The sequence below is a fragment of the Cervus elaphus genome, chromosome 15 (genome assembly GCF_910594005.1).
Source record: "Cervus elaphus chromosome 15, mCerEla1.1, whole genome shotgun sequence".
In the NCBI taxonomy this organism is placed as follows: Eukaryota; Metazoa; Chordata; class Mammalia; order Artiodactyla; family Cervidae; genus Cervus; species Cervus elaphus.
In genome coordinates this window covers 31,435,774-31,453,001 of record NC_057829.1, presented here as the reverse complement: position 1 = coordinate 31,453,001, position 17,228 = coordinate 31,435,774, and the positions used below count along the sequence as shown (strand labels likewise).

The 17,228-nt window shown below is 43.5% G+C and overlaps 1 protein-coding gene across 3 annotated transcripts in view; it reads right to left on the bottom strand.

Annotated features, from left to right (window-relative positions):
• Positions 1 to 17,228, bottom strand: part of LRMDA (leucine rich melanocyte differentiation associated) — a 1,125,542-nt gene that overhangs the window by 461,556 nt on the left and 646,758 nt on the right. For all 3 annotated transcript variants that reach the window (XM_043925316.1, XM_043925318.1, XM_043925319.1), the window contains one exon: positions 12,545 to 12,662. In XM_043925316.1, coding sequence (XP_043781251.1) covers positions 12,545 to 12,662 — 118 coding nt within the window. The remainder of the gene's footprint in view (positions 1 to 12,544; positions 12,663 to 17,228) is intronic.

Genomic DNA, 17,228 nt, shown 5'->3' with positions numbered 1-17,228 from the left:
GTATTTATTACATTGCAACCCAGCTGCCAAGTGTCTAACCATTTTAATAAAAAGCTATTTTCTAAGGTTTATGTTTTATTGCATGTATGACTCCCTTATTGGTTAGCATTTTGGAGTTGTGGAAAAGGTTATGAATTTAGAAACTGGCTGCATTCATATCATATTTAAAACTTAATGCTATTTTATTAAAGACATATGGGCCTCCAAAGTACACATATTAAATGTCATGTAAGAAAAGTAGCAGTTTAAATCATGGTCAAATTCATTTTTGACGTGACTCCTGAGGCTTCCCAAGATCTGAACTATTTCTTTGTAAATCTGGCAGTTTAACCACACTCATAAATCACTTTCAAAGCATATTATTTCTTAATTTTACTGCATTAGAGAACGTTTGGCCTACACAGTGAACTGTTTGTAGCAGTTATGTGAACAAAGTTGCACATTTAGTCACACAATGTGGAAAAGCAGCTGATGGGGGAGGCAGAAAAGGGGCAGCTCCTCATTCCTTCATGGGTCCTACTTCTTCTGCCCTTTCTCCCCTAAGCAAACGTGATTCACAGTGTTCAGATTTGGCCTCTGTAATCTCAAAGGCCAAAAATCACAATCTGGTACTGGGGCTTTTTGAATACAAGGAAGAAAAAATTATTTGTAATTTAATCTTTTTCCAAAACATCCCATGACTAAAAATTAGCATGAATGCAGAAATCAGAGTTTCTTTTTTTCTTTCTTTCTTTCTTTTTTTTTTGTAACATTATACTGAACTGAAACAGATTTTTCAGGGGGAAAAATCTGTGGCTTGGTGTAATATAGCTCTTGGTTGTTTTCTAATTATCCAGAGGTCCCATATCTCCACCTTGGGTTTTCACAGCCCCTCTAATGATAAGATAATATTCTCTGGACATGTGTAACAAGCCCCCAGATTTCACTCCCTGGTTTTCTCCATTTTACTATGGGGCAGAAGTGAACTGACTCCAATGACAAATTCCAGGATCTAAACAACAGCCTTGATGTCCAGATTCACCAAGGGAGTTGGAGGAAGATTAAGAAGTTGAGTCCAAGGCCACCCAAATGAAAGGGCGTAAGGGCTGACTTTTGCACCGGGCACCCCTTTCTTGCTTTGGGCCCTATGGGGCCTCCCCTGCCCCACTACTGTCCACGTGGGGATGCTGCACCGCTGTCTTCCGTTTGCATCAGCGGAAAGGCCTGTGTAGTGCCTGGAAAGACTCCCAAACTTAGGGGCCCAGCCTCCATGAACAGGAGGTCCTCTTTCTCTTCTTAACTTCCCTTCTTTGAGGTATTTTACTTTCATCAGGAAGCAGAGACTTAGTAAAACCTTAGAAACATTAAAGTATAAATCTCAGAAAACTCAGTTAAGTCACCAGGAATATAGGGACAGTACCCTCTTCTATGAACTGAATTATGCTCCCCCAAATTCATATGCTGAAGCACTATCCCCCAATCTGACTGCATCTGGAGACTGGGTCCTTGGGAGGTAATTAAGGGTAAATAAGGACATAAGGGTGGGGCCCTGACCCAATAGGACTGGAGCCTTATAAAAAGAGGATGCTCTATCGGTTAGTCAATTAACATCACTCACATGTGTGTGTGTGCACGTGCTCTCTCTCTTCCCGCCACATGAGGACATGGGGAGGGGTGGCCATCCACAGGCTGGGAAGAGGGCTCTCAACAGAAGCTGACCGTGCGGTCCCTGTTGTGGACCTTCTAGCCTCTAGAACAGTGAGAAAATAAAGCTCTGTTTCAGCTACCCAGCTGATGGCGTCTCAATACGGCAGCCCCCAGACAACAAATACGACCCCCAACTCAGGCCAAAATGACTCTCCTCGTGTTCACTCACACAACTGGAAGACACAGCAGTGACTCCACACAGAGCTCTTCTGCAATGCCACAGCTTAGAACATGAGCTACACACCAGATTGTGTGAGCTCCTCATACACACTACCTCAGTTCATCCTCACAACAGATGTGAAAGCAGGTCTAATGTTCCTCATATCAACAATGGAGAAACAGACGGCAGAAGGCAGAAGTGGGGTCTTTAACACTAGATACAATCCCCAAACTTGGAGTGAGATGGCCCTCAAATGGAGGAGCAAATCTGACGACCACACATGAACATAGGAAGAATCACAAGTTTGCCATGGAATAAAATAGCCACGATAAACTCAGATTTTAAATCTTCCCTAAAGAACAGCTGGAGGCAACTTCTTGAATCACATCAAGAACAAAAATAAAGGTTGGGTGGTGGGAGGGAATGAATTAAAATGGGCCTAATAAAACATGGGAGAGGTCACTAAGCCAGACAGCCTCTGTGACAATTCCGATGCCAACAACAGCAACAAATAAACAAACAGAAGACTCACTTCTAAATTTCACTCATGAGTTAAAAGCTTCATGAGATAGAAGCCCCACTTTAAAACTCCCCACTCCAAAAGAGAAAAATAAAGATACAGCTTTGGAGCCTAGACAGAGAGCATTCGTTGTCTGTTGAAAAGAAATAATGAGTTCTAATTCAGGTAATGTAGCTCAAAATTTACTGCCATATTTTAAAATGCACATGAAAAATAAAATTATCCTAAAATGTCCTTGGTGAAAAGGCTGAATGTAATTGCTATCACTGACAATAGCATTGAACTTCACTAAATTAACATCAAAGGAAGCCCCAATTACAGAGCATCTGTGCATTATTGATGGTGCCCTGTCTGTTAATCTAAGACACTATTCTGTAAGGAACAGAAAAGCAAATAAAAGAGCTAATTGTACCATCAGCCTTCAAGGACCCCAAGGGCAGACCTGCCCCATCACGTTGGTGAAACATCACTTTGCCTGGTCAGAGGGACAGCGATGATGCATCCAGAGTCAAAGTGTGAACACGGGCCCCGAAAGCCAGCCATGGTGACCACAGGTAGACAAAAACAATGAAGAGGCAAAAACACACTTCCTCCAGATGTGGAACTAACTCATAAACAAAACCCAACAGCTATGTGGGAACTGGATGTTCCCGGAGAGCTTGACAGGGAGAAATAGTCAGGGATCAGTGGACATGTATTAAGACTCTTCTCCCTTATAACAAGAAACAGCTTGTTTTCACTCCTCAAGGAACCATTTGGGGCAAAGGACACCTCTGGGGTAATTTTTTTTTAATAAGAAGAAGCTCTCCTCTGAGCACTGGGCTCCTCGCTGAGCCTACTGTGTAGGGAAGGTGTCATTACAGAAGTTCCCAGTAATTCTGGTAATTACCTGTGTATACCCGCTTGGCACTCACTTGGATGAGACCCTGAAAAGTATCTATCAGCCACATTCAGGCAAACAGATCAAATTTCTATTTCAGCAAATTCTGTGAAGACTTATACCTCTGATCAAGCTGGATAACCAGAAACTTTCCTTCTGCTTTGTTCTATCCACCAATTTTGCTTCCTAGGCTTTTGGGGACAATGAAAAGAACAAGTAAATGTTAAGTATCTAATGTGCCTTTCATCACTAAGCTTACATGAGTCTTTATATATATATACTCCTCAAGTTTGCTCTTTTAGTCCACTGTTAGAGGCTGAACTGTGCCCCTCCAATTTCTATGTTGAAGTCTAACCCCCAGGACCTCAGAATATGACTATGCTTGGATACAAGGCCCTTAAAGAGGGGACTGCCAGTGAGACCAGTGTGTGGGCCCTCATCTAATATGATGTGTCCTTGTCTGGACACACAAACAGCAGGGGTGGGGGTGTGCACATCAAGGTGATCACGTGGAAGCACAGCAAGAAGGCAGCTACCTGCAAGCCAAAGTGAGAGTCCTCAGAAGAAACCAATCTCACCAACACCTTCACCTTGGAATTGGAGCATCCAAGACTGTTAGAAAAGGAATTTCTGCTGTTTAAAGCCACCCAGTCCATGGTATTTGGTGATAGCAGTCCTGGCAAGCTAATACATCTGCTATTAGTTGCAGGCAGTTTGGAAATGACCAGAACTCAAGAGCAGAAGTTGAGACTATACCATCTTCATGTTTTCTTCCTCTCTTAGCCATAGAACTGCAATTCATACATGTAATCAAAGTTAACTTCAGAACCAAACTTCAGAACCATGTTCATGACCTTTCCCTAGTGAGCCCTCCATCCTATAGGCCTCCCTACCTTCTAGGATTCCTGTCTGCCTGAGGGTTTAGTCCCTATCATCTGATGTCACCATGGGTCCCAGAAGAGACTTGTCAAGCGAGGCAGGGGTTCATGAAGCCACAGAGGCCAGAAGGGTAGAGAACAAGGCCCCTGGAACTGACTGACGGTGTGAACACTGGAGCCATCACCATCTTCCCCTGACTGATATCTCAATCCCTCTGTTCTGGCCAAGCTAGTCCTGAACGTCCATCCCACTCCTTCTCATCACTGGTCTGGAATCGTCAGGCTCAAAGCAAAGATCTGTATGTGTCGGGGGGGAGGGCGGGGGGCGGGGAGCAGGGGAGGTCAAGTGAAATAAAGCCTGTTAAGGATAAGGGGCCGCCCCAAGTGACCAATGTACCTACTGCAGCAGACCAGTTTCCTGCCAAGATCTGAACTTTATGCAGAATACAGGGTGATGTGAGTTTAAATACAGGTGACTTTAAATTAGCACCCCAAATTTATTCTCTGAGAACCCAGTTTCTTAAGAAAGCATGTTTATTTTCCTCTTCTCTTTCTCAATAAGCTTAATTTTTAAAAACTAAATTGCCAAAGGAAAATACCAAAAATCATCTTCTAAAGTGGCTCAAGAAAATGTCAGGCTGGAAATGTACAGATTACAGACCTAATCAGCTATTAAAGGCTCCATCTCAGTCATTACCAAAGATCACACAAATGAGGATATCTCATAGCTCAGTTAAGAAGGCTTAAATTCATCCCTTAAAACAAAGGCAGCTGACACCATAGGGGACAGTGTCTTCTGGGTAAGAACATGTCAAAGAACTTTTTCAAATGCCAGAGACTGCCAGATGAGTTACCACTGGGTCTCTGACAGCCATCAGCTTTCTTCTCATCCCAGCATCTAAGCTGCTCACTACCACCCAGACACCTCCCTGCAGTCAGGGGAGGGCTCTGGGCCAGCTCTGTGACCCTTGTGGCCATCTGAGCACCAGCACTAGCCTGAGTGCTCTGAATGCAAGGTGGCCTCTGGGAGCAGCTGCCTCTGCACAGATTTCCAAAACACCTGCTGTGCAGAGAGAACTAGCGGCCCTCCCCCAGACACCCAGGGATCCAAACACAAACTTGCCCTTACTGTCCTCCCACTTTGAAGCCCACCAAGGTTCCTCCTCTTCCTCAAGTTGCCAACTTGGCCTAACTAACAGAGCCCTCCACCACCTGGTTCCTGTGATTCTTTGCCTAGCTCATGCATTTTACCAAAATGGGTTGGAGGGAATGGTCACAAGGTCAAAATTGAAAATTACAAAGTTACCTCTGGCTCCTTTCCATGTCCTGGTCTTCTCTTTAACTCCTACTTCTCATCATATCACCACGTCTGGAGGATGAAATTTAAGGTATACAGGAAAAAGGGCACGAGCTCAGGGGTCTATGCAGGCCTGAGAAAGAACCTGATTCCATAGTGCTCTGTAATTTTAAGTGATATATATAAGTTCTCTGATCATCATTTGTAGATTCAAGTTCAAGGAGAAGTTTAGAGATAATATTGTTAAGTCAATAGTACAATATCAAATATACAGTGGATGCTTAATACCCGCTAGGTATTGTTCTGACTCACTTATCAGCAAAGTGTCATTGCAACTAATAATGCACCTCTAGGCAGCCAGTTGACTCTGAGGCTGGCCTTCCATCCTAATGAGTGAAGCAACCAGAAAGCTTACTAAAGTCGGTGCTGTGATATCCAAAACCACTATGAACTTCACTACCGTACACTGTGTCTCAGTGAAGAACCCTGGTTCGAGGGGCCAGGGAAAGGCCAAAGAATAGAATGTGAGCACAAATGGCCTAACTACTAGTCAGGTTTCTGCAACAGCACTGTTCCTCATAGTCCCAGTGGCTTATGACCAGCGTGTCTTTCTCGTGCAGATATCTGTAGGTGGCTGAAGCAGTTCTGCTTCAGGTTCAATGTGTGTCTCATGTGACTTCCACAGCAACTGGCAAGTGAGCAAGAGGGGTGAGCGGAAACACATGGTACCTCATGAGGCCTGGCCTGGAGTTTGTATGCTGTCACTTCCATACACATCCCGTTGGCCTAAGTGCCACCTGCCCAAGTCCAAAGTCAATGGGATGGAGAAGTATACCCCTCTCTTCAAGGGGAAGCTATGGCAAGGGCAAAGACAGAAGAATAATTTTAGACAAGTGAAGAAAACTACCCCACTTCTCTAAAATGGGTAGGATCCAGAGGCTGCAAGCTAGCAACACTTATTCCCCCCAAAACTGCAACTTACTTCCAAGATCCTCTAGGCATATGTGTGTCCAAATATCTTTGGACAAAAGTCAGCATGTTGGAGGCCACAGAGGGGAAGAATGTGGAGGTGGGCCATCAGGGTACAACGAAAGCCAATGACTCTAACAGACATACAATGATATCTCACCAGGCATTGGACTTAATGGAGAATGATGCCTACTATGTGCGAAGCACCTGGCTGGCCAGGCCGCAGGGACATCTGGACATGACTCTGAGAGGGTGCGACCACCACCTACAGTTCTATCTCACTTCCCTTTTACTGTGGATTCCAGTCCTCTAGCTACAGGGCTTTGCTAGGTGCTGGAGACACAACTTCACTGTGAGAGTCTACCCCTGATTTCAGAGAGTTGTTATCCAAAAGCAAAGCCATAGAAAGCTACCAACCTTGTTTCTAAAAAGTAATACTCTGAAAGCATTTATTTGAGACACAGGATGCCATGGTGCTAAAAATTAAAAAAAAAAAAAAAAACCAACTTTAAGTGATCCCCCATCAAATGAACATGGTAAACTGAAATCAGAAAAAAGAATAAAAACAAATAAACTGAAAATCTTTGGCTTCTGAAGTTGCTTCTAGACACACCGCCCAAACATCTTCCAAAAAAGAAATTAATTGAAAATTTTCCTCCTTTCAAGATCAATTATAAAGTTACTGGAAGTAGAATCTGACTATGTCTCAGGATAAGAAACATCTGTGTGAAAACAGAAATAAACCATAGAACACTAACACATTCAGGTAGTTAGAAATATCTAGAAAAATCAACTGACATTTTTCATTTTATGATGTTTGGCACAGTAGAGAACTTTCAACATACATGGGCTTATTTTCTACTTAACTGCGTGTTCATATAGTTTACAAAATTTATTTATAGGCATATCCCTGGCTTTATGAAAAATACATATCTTTAAAAAATATTGAGTACAGAACAAGCGTTAGTAACTGCAACCCATCTAGAGGGAGTTTCGGATAACCTTTCACATGTTCACAATTGGTTGCATGGGCTCAGAGAATATATGAAAGACAAACACACTGTGCTCTAGAACAAGGTAGCACTTAGTGAGGAACGAGGCTAGGCATGGAAACCAATAAGTAAACCAAGCAAGCCATGAGGCAGTGCTCCTTTAAAAAGGAGCGCAGACAAGAAGCACAAGAGCATCGAGGCTGAGAAAAATCTCACTTTAATAGCTCATAGACTTGTGGAGTATGCCAACATGTTTTCTGGGAAAAGCTACCTTTTTTCCCCTAAAAGCTCTAACATGAGCAGGTGGGTTCTAAGAGAAGGACTCAGAGAACACGTAAGCAGTGAGAAAGAGCTCAGATTGCACCTCTGCCCCCATCCTAGGAGTGAAGCTCCATGGAGAAGACATGATCCCAGGGATCACAGTGGCCATAGATTCTGCCATCAAAAATAGTCCCAGGGTAAAATCCTTTGGAAAAATAGATATGCAAACCAGAATCCCTCTTTTTTTGCCAACATACGGATTTAAGTTATTATATTTTCTTGAGGTAAGTGTCCTTTTCCTGCTTTTGCAGAGGACCATATTGAGGCAATAAAAAAATGAACCACCTTCCATGATGGATTTTCCAACATGCCCTGTTCACAGTTTATTGTTTTGATGGTATTGGTTGAGCCTCTGTGATACACCAGGCCCCGGAGACACAGAAGCAAAACAAGTCAAATCCTTGTCCTCATAGACCTGACACCCCAGGAGGTGAGCAGCTGCCTCGTCCCAACAAAGAGTGGGCTTCCAGATGCTTCTACTCCTAATATGCTTCTTTTCTTCATGGAAATTCAAAACCAGACACAGATGGAAGAAGCTAAAGGTACCCAAGAAAGTTTGGGCCCAACTCCGTGTCAAGAGCAGGACTGTGTACTATAATCAGGAAAGGAGGTGGTCCTTGGACCCAAAGAGCTTTCAAATTTCAGTTTAAGGACAATAGAAAAGATTTCCAAAACTACACATTTATTCCTTTACACATCTCCCTCGCCCTCCTTTCATCTCTTCCCCTTTCTCTCTCTCTCCCTCACACACACACACACACACACACATTCTTACAGCATCCCCCCAACCCCAAGAAAAGTACCCCACCCACACACACCAATAAACACATCTATGCAAAAGTACACAAATACACAAGCTATACACCATAGGAAACCTACATAAAGACATGGATGCCATATTTTCAAGGACACACCAAAACTCAAATAAACCTATGACCCTATCTTGCCTATAAGAGAATGGCCATGACTACAAGCAAAAACACACATGTAAAAACACTTTCTAACAGAGGCTAAGGTTCTCAGTCCAGCTTCCCTGGTTGTTGCTATTGCTTCTATAAAGATTCTGAAGAGTAAACCATTGGTAGCCAACTTCCTATATGTCCATGTAAACAAGAGGGCTCAGTTTTAAATAATTATGTCAAAAAAATTGACAACTGTGCTCTTTGCCAGAACACGGATGAATAATTACAATGCCAAGAAATAATTAAGCAATTCTGACTGTCGATTCTTGCACTGTCTCTCTGATGCATAGGGCTGGCATGCCTACCATGCATGCCCTCCTGGACAGGCCTCCACACTGCTTTGATCTACATTTCCTGGAGCAGGCAGTGGTGGGGCAAGTCAGAGTCTGGTCATTATAGAAGCTGTTCTTGGGGGGCTATCACCTCCTGTATGTCCAACTTGGGTACTCTCTGCATTGACAATGCCATGATCTAATGGCCAATATTTTTCAGAGTACATATTTTCTTTAAAATTTCAGGAAATGAGCAAAGCCTAGCTGTTATAGGACCATTCACTACCCCCACACACAGAAAGCAAGACTAGAAGAGCTACTGCAACATTAACTATCAATTCCTAAAGAATGACAGCATCTTTTTGTAGAACAATCAGAACTCAGACAGAAGGCAGCTTTTAAACAACAAAAGCCAGAAGGCAGCCATGAAGGAGAAACGTGTCATCGTGCGAGACACTGAAAGCCGACTCGCACTTCAAGCGCCGGGCCTGCCAGGTACTGTTATCAAGCCTTTGTGACTTAGGGGGTTTATGAGTTGCTGGATGAGTCTGCATTTGCATCAGCTGAGAACACCCAGACTGCCCATTTCCTACCTCCAAGGCAAGGGCTGTGATTGGAGAGGCATTTGCCATTTTCCCAAATACTTTATGTCAGGAATAAAATGAAAACAGCTCCCCAAATCACAGCCCCCTTGATCATCCATCAGAGCATTCTGCTGAATAAGCAAAACAGACTGCCACTGCTTCAGAAAGGACAGAAGCCAACTTGAGATTCTGAGTCTGTGATGAAAAATAGGTCTTCACCAAGCGTGCTCAGCGCAGCGTCGGCAATTCACCAAGAGGAAATTGCTCTCCACTTAGGAGCTGACTCCGAGTGTACACATACCTCCCGGAACATACATATGTATATATACACAGAGATGGAGTGCATATATACACACCTGCAAGGAACAAACGCATGTCTGTACATACTGTGAGCAGGCGAGAACCAGCCTTAACACCAATTTATTAATTCAGCAAGGAGCTCATTTGGCTCCTTTCTATCTGCAAGAAAAGTAAAAGCGCATCTCTCTGCAAAAAACAGACAAAAGGGAATTGTCTGCCATTCACAAGAGGCATGAGGGCTAGATATGAAACTGGCAACACATAGAAATTCTCCAGTACACTTAAAGGGTCACGGGGTGAAAAGAACACTACATGGGCCAGCTCAGACGGCCAAGATCTCATCCCAGCTCTGCCTCCGACGGGCTTCGGGGCCTTAGGGAACTATATCCTCTCCCTGTTCCTGCATCCATAAGAAGAAAGCACAGACCAGAGAGTTTTGCAGCCCTACCCTCTCCAGTTTGAAAATCATGGGACTCTACAAAAGGATAGCCACCAAAAGTCCTGATGCTTTGTCAGAGTGTTTTTGTCTTTCTCCAAATATTGATAATTAATGGATATTTCAAAGCTTAACACAGTTAGTAAAGATAGTAGAGTCAGTCACACAAACGAGCTGATTCTGTAAGTGATCAGAAACTGACTGGGAGCTCTGACGAGCATTTCTGTCAATGGCGCTAATGACTCAGAATCAGCCACTGCTGGATTTTAAGGAGCCTGTCCCTGCTTTCAAAGGGAGGGGATACCTTCAATTCTCCCCCATATCTACTCCAGCAGAACAGTCCTGCTTTTGCCTGTTTTCTTCACTTAGGCCTTCCTTGGAGGATCTGTTGGGACAGAGAGATGCACAGAGGGAATGGTGAGCTCAGTGCTCCAGGAATAAGAGATGAAAGAATGTGGGGTCTGCAGATAGACACATGGCTGAAGCTTGGGTTTTAGCAATTATGAGCTCATGACTTGGGCAGCCCAGACAGCATCCCTAGGCCTGAGTTACCGCATCTTTGCAGTAAGTCAATGCTCCCTTCCTTCCACATTCGAAGGTTATGTGAGGATGCACATACCTGGACACAAAAGAACGTTAGAACAGTAGTGGACACCACTGATACCCCATTCCAATATGATGGGTATTATCTTTATGACCTCCCCAGATTTCCAGTGACAGTAGAGAGCTTCCATGTCAAAGACAATGAAAACAAGAGAAATAGTATCTATTCCATAAAATGCATGCATACACAATGGTGAGAAATGCAAGATGTGTGGGAACCCAAGATATTATAAACACTCCATTTGTTGTATTTTGGTTTGGTGATACTGGCTGTCTCTAGAATCTTTTAACCAAAAAAAAACAAAAAACAAAAAAAACAAAAGGAGGCCAAGAAATAAATTATTTCATTTGAACAAAATCACAAAAGCTGGAATAACTAAAGGCAGTCACGAGCAATACATCAAATCAGTGTCTCCATAAGGAAAACCGTTAACACTTTAATAGCTATGAAACGAATCACTCAATTAATTTCCCACATGCTGAAACAGGTAACAATACATTTATCTGCCAGTATTCTACTCTCCATATCATATATTTCCACAACTGTTAGCAATTTTATTCAGCATAACGGGAAATAAGTTGCACCTCATGGATTCAGGGAAAGAAAGTGGCCTGAGGTCTGCTGCCAGCTGAGTGACTTGATGGAAGAGGTTTCATTTTTCTGTTTTGGTTCTGTTTGTTTTTTCCTCTTTCCCTCTTAATCATTTCCAATGCACGTGCAGAGCACTCCAAGTCCATCAGTGAGGACAAATGAGACCTCAAGGATCTCTGCGCCAAAGATTTCAACACACAAACGAGGATCCCACAGGAAGTGACTGCAGCTCCACAGAGCTCCAGGACATGACGGACCTCCAAAGGAGCCATGAAGTCCATTCCCCAGCCTCAGGCTTCACTGAAGGATCCTAGCTCCTCCCAAGCCCATGTCCTTAATAATCTTGTGTGTGAATCCAAGACCCCAAGCCAAATCTCCCTTGCCTCACCAGTGCTGTCATTAACATGACACCACATTCAATCCCCTGGCCTCAAAGCAGACTCAGCTGGTGAAACAAAGGTCAGTAAACAGCATTCGCCTGAGCTCTGGAGAGCCAAATGAAGGACGCACACATCAGTCTCAGACCACACTGTCAGAAAAATTGCCTTCCGTGCTAACAGTATTTCCAAGTGCTATTGAGCCCTCACCTGTGGACAAGAGACAAGCACTCTCCCCAAGCACCCCTTGGCCCCGAGAAAGAAGAGCCCCCGCTGAGGCACTAGAGGAACCCTACCTACCTGGGAAACAGTACTGTCCGAGGCTCTCCTGTTTCTCCTTCCTCAGCTCCAGAGTCTGCAGTGGTCTCACCTTGTAAATGAAACACTTTCAAGGAGGCCTGAAATCCTCCTTGCTTCGAAATTCTCCTTGATGCTGGGAACATCATCACAGGCTGTGTATGATGCTGCTTTATTGGTACAAGAGCCATCTGTCTGAAATCACCTTACCAATCACTTTATAATACCAACAATGCCCCCCACGAGTCCCAGGAAGACCCAGCTTATACCAAATTCTACTTCTTGTTTGGCCAATGGTGTCTCCATGGATGAAATCCTAGTGCATTCTGAACACACAGGAGGACTTCCTCCAGCCTTGAAGAGTACCCAACAGGTGAGGCATAAATCCTCACAAAGAACAAGAGAGTAGGGGGCTTACCTTGGGCTTCACCACCTTCATGAATGCCCCTCTGACCAAAGCTTCCTCTCGTTCCTGTTTGGTTACTTTCCGAGCATCCAGAAACTTCAAATTGGGTAGTTTGTGCAGAACAAAGCATCTGGAAGAGAACAGTCAGAGACAGCTCAGGAAGACTGGGGTGATGGACTTAAAGGTTCATGCAATTTATCTGATGTTCAGGAAACTATATCATTAAGTCTTCAGAAGTTTAGACCTTGGCTGCTGCTTCTCCCCTCTTCTTTCACAATGAATAATCACTCTTCGGGGGAATCCAAACAGTTCTGTTTTATACAGATATGCAACTAAACTTTCAAAACATACACTAATGGTTGTTCTTGACTCAAGTGTATACTCACAAATGCACACCTGGATTCACCAATAAGACCCTATCCATGTATTTACCTTTTTCCATTCTGGAAAATGGACCCAAAATCTTTGATACACAAGAAATTCTCAGAGAAAATAACCTACAACCTGATCATACCATTCATATTACTGTCATTCTTATGGGTCATCTGTATTATTCTCATCTCTGAGAGAACAAAAAAACCTTCATTTTGAAGCTGAGACAAGAGACTTTAATTTGCCATCAGGACAATAACAACAACCTGGACAATTCTGGGATATAAGTAAGAACATACATAGCTGAGAAATTGCTTCCTTGAGGGATCAGACATACATGCTGAGGACTTTTTCTCATCATCACTGAGTTACTTCTACACTGGCACTATGAAGATTATCTCCATCAAGGAGAAACCAAGGGGAGTTGGTTTCCAGTGGACATCAACAGCCCAAATATGCCATATGGTCTCCCTGGAAAGAGTCTCTGGGATCCATTACCATCTTTAAGGATAACTGAATGACTGACTACTTGTGTGATGAACTATCTTTAAGCAGGTGTATGGAGTTGACAAGAAGACTCACCTGGTCAGAAGATAGGTATGTAAGCATATAAAAAATGATACAAAAAGTATAGACACCTGCCTGTAGCTCCTCTTCCTTAGGGACAGTCACCGACCCAGATGCTTTCCACCAAGCCCTCACACTCCTTCAATCAAAGGAGCATTTGTTTAGACCCTTTCCTACTTAGGAAGAAAAGGTGGATATCCAATGTCAAGAGCAGTAAGTCACATCATCTCCATGGGAATCTGACTTTTTCTCCCTGTATCCAGCATCCTCAGTATTCATTCATCTTTCCAAATCCCAACCCTCAAGAAGTTTTCTCCTGCATCCCCAGCCCACACTGCTTTCTCCCTTCTCAATACTCCAAGGAGGCATTTTTAGCCCCCCCCCCCCAGTCTAACACCATATTATTTTCTAATTGTCCTTCAGTTAATGTCCTCACCAAAACTATAAGCTTCTTGAAGACAGGGACCAATTTTTCTTTCTCACTCTCAAACCATTTTGGAAAGAAGCATCAGAATGGACACCGTAAAATACCAGTTCATTTCAGTTGCACAAATGTTTCTTAAGCACCTACTTCATGTCAGGCCTAAGTATACAGAGGTGATTACAACATGGTTCCCGCTCTTTCAGTTCAGTTCAGTCACTCAATTGTGTCCAACTTTTTGCAACCCCATGGGGGGCAGCACACCAGGCTTCCCTGTCCATTACAACTCCTGAAGCTTACTCAAACTCATGCCCATCGAGTCGGTGATGCCATCCAACCATCTCATCCTCTGCTGGCCCCTTCTCTTCCTGCCCTCAATCTTTCCCAGCATCAGAGTCTTTTCAAATGAGCCAGTTCTTTGTATCAGGTGGCCAAAGTATTGGAGCTTCAGCTTCAGCATCCATCCTTCCAATGAATATTTAGGACTTATTTCCTTTAGGATGGACTGGTTGGATCTCCTTGCAGTCCAAGGGACTCTCAACAGTCTGCTCCAACAGCACAGTTCAAAAGCATCACTTCTTCAGTGCTCAGCTTTCTTTATGGTCCAGCTCTCACATCCATACATTATTACTGGAAAAACCATAGCTTTGACTAGACAGACCTTGGTCAGCAAAGTAATGTCTCTGCTTTTTAATATGCTGTCTACATTGGTCATAGCTTTTCTTCCAAGGAGTAAGCGTCTTTTAATTTCATGGCTGCAGCCAGCATCTGCAGTGATTTTGGAGACCCCCCCAAATAAAGTCTCTCACTGTTTACATTGTTTCCCTATCTATTTGCCATGAAGTGATGGGACCAGATGCCATGATCTTAGTTTTCTAAATGTTGAGCTTTAAGCCAGCCTTTTCATTCTCCTCTTTCACTTTCATCAAGAGACTCTAGTTCCTCTTCATTTTCTGCCATAAGGGTGGTATCATCTGCATATCTGAGGTTACTAATATTTCTCCCCCGGCAATCTTGATTCCAGCTTGTGCTTCATCCAGCCCGGCATTTCACATGATGTACTGTGCATATAAGTTAAATAAGCAAGGTGACAATATACAGCCTTGACGTACTCCTTTTCCTATTTGGAACCAGTCTGTTGCTCCATGTCCAGTTCTAACTGTTGCCTCTTGACCTGCATACAGATTTTTCAGGAGCAGGTAAGGTGGTCTGGTATTCCCATTTCTTGAAGAATTTTCCACAGTTTGTTGTGATCCACACAGTCAAAGGCTTTAGCGTAGTCAATGAAGCAAAAGTAGGTATTTTTATGGAATTCTCTGCTTTTTCTATGATCCAACCGATGTTGGCAATTTAAAGGCTCTAATATAAAGGGGAAGATGGGTTCAAAGACAGGAATTAGAAATTGGCATAGCTAAGTGCCAAGTTTGAAGTTAATGTACAAAGTAGCTTTTCAAACACAAAGAAAGAAGAATAAGAAATCTTAAGAAAGCTTCAAAGAAATAAGCCCTAAAGCAGTTCCCAAACACTAAGCTTTCTTCTCAGTGCAAATGTTACTTGAGGTGTGAGCAGGCCTCCCTCCTCAGTGGAGCCTTAGGTCCCCATGGCCAGCACCCCCAGTTCATAGGATGGTCTCACATCATCAAAGGGCCACACATATGCTTGTCCAGGTGAGATTCAGCTGATCACTCAAATGCCAAATAGCTCAGAGGTTTCTAGTCACAGCCTTCCTATGACTTAAAGTAAAAAATACTCTAAATTCTTTTGTGGTGTCCTTTTCCTGCTCAGAAACTTCCACACCAACATCTGAGGTCCTAGAAATTTGACTACCTACTTTCTGCTCTCTCCCTGGCCTCAAGCTACTCATTATCTTCTTTCTTTCTCCCTAAGCCTCTTCTTTCCCTCTCCAAATGCCACCTAAGCTTACTTGAAATTAGACAAGTTCTACAAAGGCCCCAGTACCTTTCTATCCTCCAGAAGAACTCCCACTGGCCTCAGTCAGTGTCAGAGAAAACTTCCATCTTCTGCTTGTAGCAGCAAAGTCTTGATGACAACAGATTCTTTCAAATAAAGACACGTACAGACAGAAACAATATGTCAGGAGTGACGCTCAAAGGAGTAAAGACACCCACTAAGTGTAGGGTGGGAAAAGATGAATATTCAGGTGAAGAAAAGTCAGTATTAGAAAATCAGCCAATGTTTAATGATGGAATGAAAGATGTCTTCACGGGGCTGGCAGGAACCATGGTGACAACAGACAGCATGTTGTCATTTCGCCCCACTTTGGATCACAGCCCTGAAATCAAAGGAGAGAGAGAGAAGCGCTAGCTTTTAAGCTAGTTAAAAAATTTTAGATGACAAAGAGCTACTGTTTTCAGAGCACTCTTCTTTCAACACCAAAGAAACATCCATGAAACAGGCTGCCAGCTACCCTGAAACTAGGGGTGACCTGACTCCCACCCAGCTGGTCAGCCTGGATTTCCAGGTGGTTGATGCCTAAAGATGTCTGAGAGACACTAGGAAGGCTCGTTCCAAATAGTTCAGTATGAGACTCAGCTCAGGCCTCAGAGTATGTCCCTTAGGAGAGGTCTTCTTTCACTTATTTACACATTCACCCCCCAACAAATACTTAGAAACCACCACCTGCCAGGAACTGAGCTGGGTGCTAAGAATAGGTGATGTGCAAAACAGACAAGGCCCCGACTTTCAACGAACTTACATTCTAGCCCAGTGGGTCCCAAACTTGAGGAGGTGACAGAATCCCCCAGAGGCCTTGTTGAAACACAAATCACAGGGTCCCTCCCTAGAGTTTCTGATTCACTGCATCTGGAATGAAGTTTCAAATTGACATCTTAATAAGTTCCCAGGTAAGGCTGATATGCTGCTAGGCCTGCTGCAAATCACTGTCCAAGTACAAAAACACCACAAGGATGAATAGTTTTGGAATTATGAAGTTGATAAGGAGGCCAAGTGTATCCTTCCCAGTTCAGCTAATGGTCTGTCCTGCCCCTGATGTCTATGGCCCCCAGTGCCCAGACAGAAGCCATATCCACCAGAGCTTTTTTCTTGCCCCTTGGTGGTTTGGTACCAGCTCTAAACCAGCTCTGACAATGCTTAGTCAGTGAGCTTGCCTGTCCCATTCTGGTCTTGGGAGATCTATTTCCCTTTGTTCTAGGTCATGTCAGGGTGTCAAAAGCTGCAGCTTCAATCCTGAGTATAATACAAGTTTGCCATAAAAATACAAGAGAGGATTCCCGAAGCCATAGAATGAAGACTTTTACAATATCAATTCAACCCTTGTAAATTTAATCCAGGGTTATTTGTTGCACCAAAATCTCT